This window comes from Ursus americanus, chromosome 8, assembly GCF_024610735.1.
Source record: "Ursus americanus isolate L20-20 chromosome 8, mUrsAme1.1.p, whole genome shotgun sequence".
In the NCBI taxonomy this organism is placed as follows: Eukaryota; Metazoa; Chordata; class Mammalia; order Carnivora; family Ursidae; genus Ursus; species Ursus americanus.
Window position 1 is genome coordinate 23,124,852 of NC_142134.1, and position 15,494 is coordinate 23,140,345.

The 15,494-nt window shown below is 39.8% G+C and overlaps 1 protein-coding gene across 3 annotated transcripts in view; it reads right to left on the bottom strand.

The window, feature by feature from the left end:
• Nucleotides 1-15,494, bottom strand: part of FRAS1 (Fraser extracellular matrix complex subunit 1) — a 413,106-nt gene that overhangs the window by 250,611 nt on the left and 147,001 nt on the right. For 2 of the 3 annotated variants that reach the window (XM_045790212.2, XM_045790198.2), the window contains exon 3: nt 5,993-6,100. In XM_045790212.2, the coding sequence (XP_045646168.2) occupies nt 5,993-6,100 (108 nt within the window). Of the gene's footprint in view, nt 1-5,992; nt 6,101-8,651; nt 9,626-15,494 lie in introns of those variants that run through there. The other variant, XM_045790207.2, reaches the window with a different exon arrangement.

The window sequence follows — 15,494 nt, forward strand, 5'->3', positions numbered from 1 at the left end:
TTTCAAGGAATATTTTAAGCCCCCAAATTAGTTTTGTTTTCTATAAAACCTGATTTTCAGATTCAGCCCTCAAAACTCATTTCATAAATAATATTCTTCATTTGTGAGTGGCAGTGGAAGCATCCCCAACTTGAGTCTAACTATTGAACTTGTGGTAGAACATAAAAGAGGTAATTGGAGCTAAAGCAAGAGCAAAGCACTTTGCATGTGGGAGTTCAGAGAAGGAGAGATGGAATTCTTGCTTTCTAACCATGTGACCTTGCATAGACTTCTGAGCTGTGGGCTACCTGGAACACATAAGCCTAGAATTGCATTGGGGAACACTGAGAAGTAACCTTATGGGCAAGAGATAACAAAGAAGATTGCTAAGTTTGCTGGGCAAGATTACTTGCCCAGGATCTAGAAAAACTAACCAAAAATAATTATGATGATCATTTGGTAATTATAACTGACACTTAAATGTGTACTTAGAATAGCCAGGTACTCTTCTAAGCATATACATGTATGTGTATTTACATACACACAGATGTGCATATGTATATATGTGTATATGTGTATATATATGAATATATGTGTATATATGTATTATACCTATGCAGCTAATAATAGTATTTATCTAATTAAGTTGTGAGAATTACGTGTAATTTAATTAGGCAAATACTATTATTAGCTGCATTGAAGTTTGCAGCCGAAACCCCACCATGTAATACAGTGTTCCTTTGCATGACATTGTCCTCCATGCATATATATTCTCCAGAAATCCTGAAGAGAGGACTGGTCCTCACAGGACTGGGTTAAAGAATCAACAAACCTTCTCAGAGTTCACAGTCTTCGATTATGTCATTCTTATTACTATCATTCACCAATTTGCTGATCCTTCCTTCATACTCACTCACTAAAGAGTTGGCCCCTGGATCTCAGTTTCTTTTCTACACTATGTCTAGACATAATTCTGGACAACTTCAATGTTCATGAAAGTGATATTCTGTCCTTGTACATTCTTAACCACTTCAATTTATACAATCGTCCTCTCCGGTTAACTTGAGCTCCCCATGGTCATGGTCAACCTTGAGACCTACCTACACTTCAAATTACTCTATACCAGAAATCCTCAACTCCCTGAATCTGAACCTTCTGGCCTTTAGGTCTCTCTCAACCTCACTCCCCCTCATATCACGTCCTTCAGAAAGCTCCTTGAATACTTTTTCCCCTTGAAGTCATTCAGTCAGCTGGCCTCATTTTCCTATTCATGTTAGGCTTAATGCCCAACACTTCTTGTATGTCTATTCTTTCTCTCTCCACTAATATGGCAAAATCCCAATCCTGGATCTATTCCACAATTTGTCTTATGCTTCCTTATACATGGCTAGGAAACATTGCTTAGAAAATCATTCCATCATGCAGCTTGGTACCCCCACGGGTTCCTGATCTCCTGCTCCCATGGGCCCTTAACACCACTCACAGATGCTTTACCGCAGCCTTGGTCAGTCCCTTTCTCCCCTCAGTGACAGCTCCAAACATTCACTCTCTTTCAGTTCCCAACCGAACCTCAACTCTTCACAAAGTAAGATTAGATATCATTAAATATGAACTACTTCAGTATCCCTTTCTTACTTCTTCCTTTTCTTTTCTATCACTTTTCTTACTTACAAATTTAACTATTTCTGTACCTATCCATGGCTTTTTCTTCCACTTTTAGAGAAAGAGATTGTCCTCCTCACCCCAAGCTCTGGAACCCACACATTCTCTTCCCTAAAAACCACTTCTTCTAATTCATTCATTCTGACTCTGTCTGTCCTCCCTCCTCTATCTCCCATATCTCCTTCAGCTTCTCTCTATCTTCTAGGTCATCCTCCTTTTCCTCCTAGCATGATCATGTCTCTTTTATGCTAATATCAAAAACAAACCCTCTCCCTTCTCTTGTTTGGTCATTCTGCAAGTACTGGCTAAGCATCATACACTGTGCTGTTTGATAGGCTGCAACAGTGAAGAAGACAAGAATTTTGCTCTCAAGAAGCTAAGAGTCTCGAGGAGGAAGCAGACAAATAAATAGGCACTTGCAGCCTGGTCAAGGGCTATAATAAGGGTAAGCACAAAGCACCATGGCAATGCATAGGAGGTTTAATGGTCAGGGATAGGATGTTCAAAGAAACTTCACAGATGTACTGATGTCTGCCTAATGCCCCATTTCTCTCCCATTCTCAGCAAAGGTCCCTGAAAAGTAGCCTTTACTCAGCCTCCTATCCCACTTTCCATTCATTCCTCAAACCTCTAGAGTACAGATTCCTCTCCCACCACTCTGCTGACACCAACTTCAGGTAGGCCTATGATCAACACTGTTGATACAAACTCCTTCTGGAAATTCTCTACTCTCCTGGCTACCATAATACCTCTCTCTTCTCTGACCACTTCTAGCCTCTTCCCTCTCTTTTCATGTCTCTTCAATTTTCCTAAGCTCCCTCTCTTATGTTCACCTCCTTGTAAATGACTGTGTTCTCCAAATTGCATCCTTGATCTTGTACTCCTTCTTCACAAAAGCTCTTTAGATGAGCTCATTAATTCTAAAGGTTTATGCTACTAACTATATGCTAATAATACTCACATAATATTTCCAACCTTGTTTTCTCCTCTGAGCTTTAGATTCATATATTGGCTGCCTTTTCAACATGCCCACTTGGCTCCTCCATGGACACTTCAAACGTAATGTTCCCTAAAGTGAAATCATCATTTCCCTCCCAGATGGAATGCTTTTCCTCATTATCCTATATTTCCAATATCAGCTGGTTTTGCTCAGATAACCAATGAGTCATCAAACCATAAATTTGGGGTTGTCTCTCCTCCTCCTTGCCCTCACCCTCCTAACTATTTCTGCTGATTTATCCCTTAAGTGTTCTTGAGCCTGCCCTTTCCTCTCAAGCCCAATGCTACTGGTGCTCTGATTTAGGTGCTCATTCCCTCATCTGGATTATTCTCACGGCCTCTGAATTGATCCCTGCATTTCTAATATTATGCATTATCTTAGAAAAACCAAAGAGATCTTTCTAAAAGAAAAGCTGGACATTCAACCCACATGCCTGAAATCTTCATTAGTATTCTATCATCTTCAAAATAAAATCCCAAGCTCCATAGTACAGCATAGTACAAGGCTTTCCATAACCTTGAACTTACCAACTCTCTAGCCTCATCTCTCCTTAATTCATTCAATCGGTCAAAAAAAAATTTACTGGGGTGCCTGCGTGGTGCAGTTGTTAAGCGTCTGCCTTTGGCTCAGGGCATGATCCCGGCATTCTGGGATCGAGCCCCACATCAGGCTCCTCTGCTAGGAGCCTACTTCTTCCTGTCCCACTCCCCCTGCTTGTGTTCCCTCTCTTGCTGGCTGTCTCTATCTCTGACGAATAAATAAATAAAATCTTAAAAAAAAAAATTTACTGAGTTCCTACCATGCTCAGGTGCTATTGTAGGTGCTGAGGATATACAGTGAATAGAAGAGAACTTAAACAAGAAATGTCAGTAAAATATATAGTATATCTGATATAAGTTAGTGTCAAGAAGAAAAATAAAGCATGGAGGAGGGATAGGTAATGAATGGTGGGGTAGGGATTTGCAATTTTAAATAGAATGGTGTTTGGGTAAGATTTAAAGGAAGTAAAGGATCAAGCCACGTATATTATCTGTATCTGAAGAAAAAACAATTCAGTGGGAAAAGCAGCGTGCAAAGGTCATAATGGCAGAAGTGTGCCTGGCATCTCCAGGGTACACCAAGAGAAACTGGTGTCTGAAGCAGAGTGAGCAAGGGAAAGAACAGGAGATTAATTACAGGGATATAATAGTACTTTAACAGGACATTGTGAGCAATTATATGAGTGAGAAGCCATTGGAAGCCATTGGAGGGGTTTAAGGAAAGAACCAACATGATCTGACTTAAATTTTAAGAGGATCACCCTGACTGTTATATCAAGATTATAATGAAAAAGACAAGTATAGAAGCAGTAAAACAAGTTAAAAGGCTATAGTGACAACACAGACAAAAAATGATAATAGGTGGGACCAGACTTAAAAGCAGGGAAATTGCATTTGGGACCTATGGTTTTAGGAAGGAAGAGCTGGGTGGTTGCTAAAGCCCTGGATGTGGGATGTGGGAGAGCGTCGGGAGTCAAGGATGATGCTAAGTGTTCTGGCCTGAGCAACTGGGAGAAAGGAGTTGCCATTTACTGAGATGGGAAAAATTGGAAAAACAAATGAGGAAGGGACAATGTCATGTTTGGTATAGAACCAGTGCGAGAAACTTACTTTCTGTAAAGAACCAGATAATAACTATTTTAGCCTTTGGGGGCCACATTTGGTCTGTATCACAATTACACAACTTTGTTCTTGTAGTGTAAAAGCAGCCACAGACAACACATAAACAAATGAGTATGCCTGTGTTTCAATAAAACTTTATTTATGAACAGTAAAATTTAATTTCATATAATTTTTATATCATGAAATACTGTTCTGTTTGTCTTTTTCTAACCCTTTAAAAACATAAAAACTATTCTTTGTTCATAGGTCATACAAAAACAAGTGGCAGGCCAGATCTAGTCTGCTGACCCCTGGTGTAGAACACATTTAGTTTTCAGCAATACAATCAATATCTTTTTTTTTTTTAAAGATTTTATTTTTATTTATTTGACAGAGAGAGAGACAGCCAGCGAGAGAGAACACAAACAGGGGGGGTGGGAGAGGAAGAAGCAGGCTCCCAGCAGAGCAGGGAGTCCGAAGTGGGGCTCGATCCCAGGACCCTGGGATCACGCCCTGAGCCAAAGGCAGACGCTTAACAACTGAGCCACCCAGGTGCCCCAATCGATATCTTTCTAACATTTAATGTGAGGCTCCTTCTTCTTACATGAAACCACAGTTATTCATGTGAAGTGGAAGAGGGTATGTCTTCACGGTCCTTATATGAGCAACTCAGATTCTGACATGAATTACTCAGCAAGCTAAGTAGAGATCTTTTAGGAGTACTTCCTCCATAAAATAGAAAGCCCCACCATATACAACAAAATATTATTAAATTTACCAACATTGGATGTACACCCAGCTTCTCAGAAATATATCCGTGAAGAAATTGAGGGCTACACTGAAAGGTATACAGAACCTTCTTCATGCCAGTGTTAAAAACAAACAGGAACTCATTAGCACTAGATGGCATAAAGTCTCAAGGTTATTATGGGGGGAGGAAGAAAACTAGAAAACTAAACTGTGCTTGTGAAATTGATAGAATGCTTTTTAAAGAAAATAATTTAGTCTTCTCCAGAAAGTTTCAAATGTTCAAATTTGAAGCTTAAGCTGTTTTTTTTAATAGATTCACTTTAAAAAGAAAAGAGTCAGCAACTGGAAAAAATATTCTAACAGAATTAGATGTGTAGTCAGAAAAAATGGAAAATTTTTAACAAAGGGGCAGGAAGGAAATATCCCTCATATACTTGGTCAACCAGGAGATTTCTGGAGTCCAAGCCTCTCCATGTTCCGAGGGAGCTTGACAGCAACGCATTAATACAGTTAGTGGCAGAACAAATAACGGTTTTAGAAAATTATCCTCAAGAAGTCAACGCTGACTTTCAATCCATTCAACGGTGCCTATCAGTCGCTTTAGCATCTGTCTGCCCCGGGGAAACCTCTGGACAGCAGTTTATTAACTGCATAATCGTGGTTACGTTGCTTGAAATCTCCAGGCTTCATTTCCTCATCTGTAAAGTGGGGAGAAAGATACCTACCCCAAGTGGGATAACATTTGTAAACCTTTAACTGAGCGCCCGGTCCAGAGTAAATTCTCAATAAACAGAAATTGAGATATTCTTAAATGTCATATGTAAAAGTTCTCTCCTGCATTTCATAAGCCTTCCAATTAGAGAATGGGATAAATGTCAGAACCCGATGACTGAAAAGATGCAAAAATCCTAACCTGCTCTGACTTTACCAATACATTTAGGATATAATTAGGATGCCATACCTTCTCAAAGGCACACTGAGGGTTTCTGCAAACAGCAGGTTTGCAGATAACGATGTTGCCATGGCAACGGCAGTTCTGGCATGAATCAGGCTTCCAAGTTGTAGCATCCTGCAAGGAAGCATAAGCTCTGAGTTAAAAACTGATCAGTCAAGGTAGGAGCCCAGAGAAGCAGCACCATCAACAGCCCCACAGTCCGAACAATTAAAAGGCAAAGGAAAGTCACAGGCACACACAGTGCTTGCTGGGCACTGATTAAACCCCGAGAGGCAGTAAAAGCTATATAATCCATTTCACCACATTCAGCCCACGTAGCCAAAAACAAGGGCATGCAGCAGAGAGCTGTCGATATCCAGAGTAAAAACCATCGATTGGCCTGAAACCTCAGGAGGACAAGTTGCTCCCTGACTTGAAGTTTCCCTTTGCTGTTAACTAACAGAAACCATCGGAGCATGTTTAAAGTAAAAGGACACTTGCACTAGCAGTAACCAGCATCCTGAAAGCAGCATTTGCCACTAGTTAGCTAATACCAGCACCTTAGACGTCACTTTCCAGCTCTTGCGTACTGTCTAGTGTAATGCTCATAGAAACAAGGACTTGAACAAGTAGTTCAGTGTATTCAGGGCAGATCAACCAAATTATTGAGTGGCTGTGATATGTGCAGCTGTATGCTAATCATATTGGGGTACAAATGAAGCATGCATACGAGCACCATTCATCAGACTCTCACACGTTATTATGGATCATGAACCTGAGGGCCTTTGACTTGAACTGGGATGAACTGGAACTTCCCCACAAAAAAGCAGAAACCAAGTGTGACAGTTAATGTTACATGTCAACTTGACTAGACTGTGATGCCTGGCTGTTTGGTCAAACACCAGCCTGTACATTGCCGTGAAGATAGTCTGTAGATGTAATTAACATTTACAATCAGTTGATTCAAGTAAAGGAGATTACCCTGGATGACATGATGGGCCTCATCCAATCAGTTGAAGGTTTGTAAAGCAAAATTTGACGTTTCTTGAAGAGGAAGGAATTTAGCCTCAAGACTATTACATGGAAATTTTGCCTAAGTTTCCAGGCTACCAGCCTGCCCTACAAATATCAAAATTTCAATCTCGCAAGTACAACTTTAACTCTTGACTAAATTTCCAGCCTGCTGGCCTGCCCTACAGATTTTGGACTTGCCAGTCCCCACAACCGCATGAGCCAATCCTTTAAAATAAATCTCTTTTTATATATACACATATATAAAGATACCCATATGTCTCCTTTTGGTTCTGTTTCTCTGGAGGACTATGTCTGACATACCAACACAAGTATGGACTTCCATGGATGTGCACAACCTTCCCAAGCACAGATGAAGTCATCCTTTCAGACTGAGAAATGTTAAATGTATAACCTCTTAGGGAACGTGCTTCAAACCCAAAGTCGCTTAAAAAACACAAAACATATCTAACGTGAGATTACATTCCCAGTGGCTAATTCACAAAAACTCTGAGTCAAAGCAAATGAATACTAGAACCTGATTTGGAATACCTCTGAATTTCTTTCTTTCTTTCTTTCTTTTTTTTATTGTTATAGCACATTCCTCTGAAATTGGCAATAGCGTGCCAACTACAGTCTCTTCTTCAGCGAAGGAGCGATGACAAGTAGGTGAAGAAAAACAAATTTCATTCCCAAGCACGAGGTAAAATATGTTCCCCGCTGATTTCAAGAGCACAATATCAGTTTCAGGATACAGATTAAATAAAAGTGACAACTTCACAAAGTCAGCAGCTACCATTTATTGATTATTATCTTAGGCTGACTTATGCATGACTCTTGGAGCAGGACGCACTGATAGAGGAGGCATTTGTGGTACTAGAGGAGGGTGGCCTCTGTGCTTTCCTGACCTCTGCCATCATTCTAGAGGGCTGGGCCCGGCAGAGAGGGAAGTAACTGCATATCAAATCTCTGCAAGGTGCTTACATGCATGACAGCTCTATGGAGCTGGCATTATTGTTATGACTGTTCCCATTTTACAGATGAGGTAACAAGACGTGGGAGATTGAGTAATTTGCTCAAGATCACAAAGCTCTAAGAGACCTGGACAGCCAGGCTCAGGAGCCCGGCTGCCTGGGCTTGAATCCCGGTGTCACCACTCCAAATGGCGAGTCTGTCATCAAGTTAAGGTGTCTGTGCCCTGGTTTCTCACCTGAGAAGTAGGGATGATAAAGTACTTAACTCATAGGATTGTTGAAAGGAGCAAATGAGATGATGTATTTAAAGAGATCTCAACAGTGCCTGGAACTTACTAAGGGCGGATTAAGTGTAATTTATTTTTAATCCAAATGCTTTCTAAGATGTCACAGTCATTTAGCAAGCATCTCCTAAACATTTCCTTTTCTCAGAGAGAAAACAGTTCCATAAGTACCTGACTTTCTCATCTTCCCACTCTAGCCTACCTACGTAGAACAGAGTGAAATTACTATTTCATTAGGACCCTAGCACTGGAAGGATTCAGGATGTTGCAGCAGAAGGGAAGAATGAATCCACAGACTGCATTTTCATTATTCCTTAGATAAGTGGAATTCCCTGTCTCACTGAGCTGACACAACCAGGAATCCACGTCTTCCTTTCACTTGGACACAGGATGGCCATACCAGCCCCACATACTCACTATGGCTCTCAGCACAGTCAGCTTCACTCTCTCCAGGTATGGCATTCTTACACCAGGGGTCAACTTCTCTGCACGTCAATTCTTGTCTCAGTGACCCCAGACTCCAAAACAGTCCATTATACTTGTTAGCAGCTCTCAGTCACTGGACTTGGTTATTGACCTCTATACAGGATCTTCTAAAAACAGGGAATCATATTTTACTTTCACCCATTGATGCGTAATTTTTCTTCATGTTAATTCAAAGTTAGGTTTCTCTGGGCCCAAGAGGCCTTCCTGAATTTGTTTACGTATTTGTCCTCCCACCAGACTATGACTCTTTTAAACAAGGAGGTCTCGTTTCACTCCTTTCTATGTACCCCCTTCACTGAATGTGGTTCCTGAGTGCTGCTGAATTAATGAACAACACTGAGAACTTGCTAACCCTCAAGAAAATATCTATCCAGGCAAAATGAAATATCCAGTTAAGATGCAAGATCTTGATAAAACAATGTCTAAGTGATAACACTACAAAATCCCCATAATGCTGAAGGTTATTACTTCACTGGAATCAAACTACGTTTGAAAAAAATTCTTCATCAGGCCGTCGGACTTGTCAAAAACTTCCTTATGTTGATATCCTCATAGAGTAGTAATTTATGGCTAATTTTAAATAAAATGAGCCCTTTACCAAGGCCTGGATAGATGGCTATATATTTTCAGGCCTAAAACTTTACGAATCAATTTCTATGGTTCCATAAAATTGCTTTATGAAGGTGGGGATACTAGAGTTCCTCAATAGCTAAAACTTTGGATAAAGCCATAAAGTCCAAAGAAATAACACTGTAAAGTGAGTTTTACAGATCTTCCATGTTACTACTGCAATTCCATTGCTTTATAATCCTCTCTTCCAATCTAACACATTTTGCAAAAGGAATTCTTAAAATAGTTTTTCCCTAGAATATAGATTAAAGGATTAGATTATGACAAACTAAAAAGCAATCAAAATATGATCTGTTAATATAGCTTTTAATATTTTTAATAATACGTGGATCAAATGTTCTTGCAGATAATATAGTCCCTCCATCTCCAAATATCTTAAAGTAAGAGTCAAGTAGTTCAAGGAAAAAAACCTTATTTCACTTGGTTAAGTATTTATTGAACATTTCATTAGTGCTAAAAATAAATAATGAATATAGCCCTCACTCAAATTTCTGGGGGGAAATTATTTACAGTATTCTATAAGAGCAGTATATCAACTGTCAACATAAATTTTCTTCAATTTGAATGGTATAATAACCCTACTTCAATTATTGATTAATTCATCTCATTTTAAATTCCCTTGGTTTCTTAGAACAGAAATGAGAAAAAATAAATAAAGCTCACCCAAAACTGTGCTTCCAAGTTAAAAAATAATATGTAGAATATAATGCCATTTTTTAAATTTTTTTATTATATTATGTTAGTCACCATACAGTACATCCCTGGTTTCTGATGTAAAGTTCGATGATTCATAAGTTGCGTATAACACCCAGTGCACCATGCAACAGGCATTTCCACGTGCCCTCCTTACTACCCATCACCAGTCTATCCCATTACCCCACCCCCTCCCCTCTGAAGCCCTCAGTTTGTTTCTCAGAGTCCATAGTCTCTCATGCTTCATTCCCCCTTCCGATTACCCCCCTTTCTTTATCCCTTTCTTCCCCTACCGATCTTCCTAGTTCTTATGTTCCATAGATGAGAGAAACCATACGATAATTGTCTTTCTCTGCTTGACTTATTTCACTTAGCATTATCTCCTCCAGTGCCATCCATGTTGCAGCAAATGTTGAGAAATCGTTATTTTTGATAGCTGAGTAATATTCCATTGTATATATGGACCACAACTTCTTAATCCAGTCATCTGTTGAAGGGCATCTCGGTTCCTTCCACGATTTAGCTATTGTGGACAATGCTGCTATGAACATTGTGGTGCATATGGCCCTTCTCTTCACTACGTCTGTATCTTTGGGGTAAATACCCAGTAGTGCAATGCTGGGTCATAGGGTAGCTCCATTTTTAACTTTTTAAGGGACCTCCACACTGTTTTCCAGAGTGGCTGTACCAACTTGCATTCCCATCAACAATGTAGGAGGGATCCCCTTTCTCCACATCCTCTCCAGCAATTGTTGTTTCTTGCCTTGTCAATTTTTGCCATTCTAACTGGCGTAAGGTGGTATCTCAGTGTGGCTTTGGTTTGAATTTCCCTGATGGCTAATGATGTTGAACATTTTTTCATGTGTCTGTTAGCCATTTGTATGTCATATAATGCCATTTTTATAATAAAAACATATTCATGCACATGGAAACAAAGTACAAAATTATATAAACCAGTAAGTGAAAGATGGTCATTCCTGTATATAGATTGTAGGTAATTTTTTTTTCCTTTATTCTTATCCACAGTTTCCATTTTTTTTTTCAATAACAAAAATGTAACTTACATAATTTCTTGTAGATATTAAAATTTTCTAGAAAAGCTGGACCAGTATAATAGGCATGTATATTTACTCATTTATTCAATGAAACATATTTCTTTAAATGAAGTGTTTTCACAGAAATGTCAGCTTCTCAAAGCCATCTTTAGGTAACTCAGTGCTGAGATAGGGAGCTGTTGAGAATCTCCCAGGTAAGGAGATGTAGGCCAGGACCCCTGGCTTCCCTGGGTGTGGGGACAGCTGTGAGCCGCTTGGGCCTCAGGTCCCTGTGCACTTATAGCCTGGAAGACAGCACAACACTCTCCTTTTTTGAGTTTGTTTTCTTAACTCTGATGGATCTTCTTGGCATCAAGAATTTCTGATTCTTCGGTCCTTATGTTTAGCCTTGGTTGACCCAAAGCTTTCTTGAATCAAATGGGAGGACCCAGCTAAAGATTGTGTGGTCACAGATCAGTTTGGGGATCAGTTTGGGGCTGACAAATGAGGGCTGTTGAAAGCACCTCAAGGAAATGGGTGCTAAAAGTCTCTCCAAGCACCTTCTGGGGAACATGGCTTGTAACTTAGAGCAAGCCGGGCTCCAAAGTGGGGGGTTCAGAATGCAAATGGACTTCAGGATAGGATTGTCATAGCTTGATGGCATCTGGTCATACTTCTCTACTGCTTAAAAAGTTCAAGTGGCAACTTAGTTCTCTCTCTGACTTCATTTTCTACCCTTTCTCACAAACCTTTTTTAACTGGCTCTAGCTATACTGGTTTTCTTTGTTGTTCCTGGAACTACCGAGTATGCTCCCAGTGCAGGGCCTTAAAAATTGCCATTCCCTCTATTTGGGGTGCTCTTCCTCCAAACATCTCCACGGCTTATTCTTTCATTTCACTCAAGTGGCTGTTCAAACACCACCTCTTCGGACAGTATTTTGCATCTATCTATTCCTTTACTTGGATTCCTTCCTAGAAGTCACCACTTAACATTATATTATACAGTTGTTAACTAATGGCCTTTCTCTTTCGCATTAGAACACAGCCCTAAAAGAGCAGGAATTTTGCTTGTTTTGTTCACTGCTGTGACCCTAATGTCTAGAACAGTATTTGCACATGGTAGGTGAAACTTATGTGACCTTTTAAAGTTACTTTTAAAATATAAGGTACAAGAACAAAAAAAAATGTGTCCCTTTTCCTGCTGACCATAGGTAAATAGAATCTGGGCTTTAGAGTTGAACTGGCAGCGGGGAAGTAGAGTTAAATCAAACTACCTACCAAATATAAAACAGTGAGCCATTTATCTAAACTTCTTGAGTTATTCCTAAACATTTGTGCACTCAGGAAGATTTTAAAAAATTAATTGTGTTCCCTACTTGTCCTTCAAAGCAAGGAAGGGCCACAATATTCAGCTGGGTCTCATATCTTCATTTCTGGAGGTTTATTTTTCTGACAAGTCTGGTTTTCAGAAAAGATAATCTATAAAAAAGTGTTCTTTGACCCAGCTCCAGTTCAGGCATGGAAATAATGTTCTTGTTTGTCAAGGAACCATAAAGAAACAAATCAATAACTTTCATAAGGTTATTTTAGAGTTCAATTCTTTTCCCCAAGTGCCCTTCCTCAGACAGCTTAGATAAACAATACCTTTTTCATTCAGTCTCATTTTAAAGTTCATGTAAATCTCCTCATCCGGCCCCAAATAAAAAAGAACAGAGGATACCTATTGTTAAGAAAAGATAGGAGTCCTTATATTTACATTAAATTCTCTCCTTTCAGGAGGAGCAAATATAAGTTAATGCCAAATAAGAGAGAAAATGGCAGACCACTCCCTGCTTGAGACCGATTTCAAAAGCTTGCCCCATATAAGGCCCCCTCATGGAGTTTCTTGTTTTCCACACCAAGGACCTAAGCTGTTTCTCATTTCAGCATCCTGGAGTGACTAACTTGCACCTGATATCCCCCTCCTGCTGTCTTAAAATGATAAACCCAAAGGCACTGGCTATAAGAATATTAGCTTGGATACGGAAACAACAGCATGAGTCACAGATGAAAAGACCGCTGCTACATATAACTGAAAATGTCTGTTCAGCTGGCTGACAAGAGACGCTGAAAGTGTGGCAAGTTAACATCAAGTTCCTGTATATATGTCTCTCTAGCATGGTGTGGTAGCATAGGTGGGGGCAGGGTAGGAAAGGGAACAAGCTCCCGCCACATGCCAGTACTTCTGCGGGTCCCCCATACACATGCCAGCCCACTGCTCCTCACAGCATCTTGGGAACAAAGCCTTATTTTATAAATGCATTTATAAAAGCATTCATTTTATAAATGAAGGAATAGGGTGTGGAAAGACTGAAGGAACTGTCTAGAGCACATCTAGTAATAAGTTGATCTGGATTCAAAGCCATCCTTTTTTTCCATGCCACACTATTGTCATACGATATCAATAACAATGAATGCCTTCTAGTGTACAGCAGTCTTACCAGGTCAAATCATGGCTACCTTCACTCTCTCACTTTACAGGCCAAGATAAGGCACATGAGGGCTGTACTGCACATTTCAGAGGAAAGGACTGTGAGATTAAGCGACTTACCTGCCTAAAATGTGCCCCATGCCTGCAAAGCACACTCCTACGCCCTCCATTTTTTGAGGGGGGAGGGGCAGAGGAAGAGAGAAAATCATGGAGCCCACCATGGAGCTCAATCTCACAACCCTGAGATCATGCATGACCTGAGGTAAAATCAAGAGTTGGACTCTTGACCCACTGAACCACCCCGGTGCCTTATATACTCTTACCCCCCCCTTTTTTTAAGATTTTATTTATTGACAGAGAGAAACACATCGAGAGAGGGAACACAAGCAGGGGGAGTTGGAGAGGGAGAAGCAGGCTTCCCTCTGAGGAGGGAGCCCGATGCACGGCTTGATCCCAGGACCCTGGGATCATGACCTGAGTTGAAGGCAGCTGCTTAACAACTGAGCCACCCACGCGCCCACACTTACCCCTTTTAATCTAACTTCCATATGTCCTCCAGGTTTCTGTTGAAATACCGCTTCCTCAGGGAGGACCTCTCTGCCTCCTTGACGAAGTCAATATTTCTCTGCCTCATGTTCCCAAAGCTTCCCCACTTCCACAATGCCAGACTTATTCCTCCAAGTCCTATTTTTCACAAAAAGAAAAAGGAAAAAAATGGCACCTTCTGGATTCCAGACTCTTTGGCACATTCAGATCTTTTATATTTCTTCCTAAAATATTTTGAGATAGATATCATCACCCCGCCTTTATAGATAAGGAAACCAAGGTTCACAGAGGTTAGGTAATATTACCAAAGCTTATTCAGTGATGGCACCTATATTTGAACCAGTGTCCATTTGATTCTGAAGCTTTCATTTTTCCAACCATACTTACTTCTGTACCCACAGCCTTGGTCTATGAACACAAGGTCATACACCACACTCACTCAAGTAGCAATACCAATACGGTGGAGTGGGTAAACTTGGATTCAAACACCAATTCAACTGCTCCCTAGCTGTGGGATCTTGAACAAATCTCTTAGCTTTTCTGAGTGTCCATTTCCTAACATATAAACTATGGATAAGATAGAACCCAATAGAGTGATAATAAACATGAAATAAACTAATATACTTATTAGCACAGTGACTGGTACATAGGAAGCATTCAATAAATGTTACTTATGATTCTGGTCATTTGCCACAACCCTAACCAGTTGATGATGGTATTTTCTATGACAGAGGGCGTAGTTGTAGCATTTAAAACTTTAGAAAATCCCTCCTGGAATCTCCAGTTTCCAAGAGAAGGGGGAGTTACGTTTTACACAGCCTAAATGTTTATAAAATATTCCACTAGAGAGTGCTGTGGAAACTATACTCCTAGAAGAGAAAAAACAAAACAAACAAACAAAAGAGGATCTCTTCAAAATGCAGAATAAAATTAAATGCCCAGTGAATGTGCTTCATATTCCAAATTCTGAAGCAATGGAAACACAGGCTTAGTTCTGTAACTCTTCTATTTTTTACACCCAGCTTTCCATTCATTCTAACACAATCCTGTTATAGTGAAAGGACAACCTAAGAGCACCCCAATGACAAAATAACCCTCATAAATTTCTAGAGATGTTACCCACAGAAAAAAAGTTCTATAATGAATAAACAGACTGACTCATTTTTCCACTTTAAGTAAGTCAGATATAGGGAGACCCTAATATAACTTAAGTTTCCAATTATATTTTTCCTCTAAAAAATTCTGCTCTCAAAGACTTCATTTCATATTCCTAAGGCAAATGAAGAAAAACAAACATTCAAAATGTTTGCACATGAAATAAATTATTGCTATACCATTATCTCTCATATTATTTATTTTCTTGTCTTCCTCTGCAATATATCATTATCATTCTTTACAATT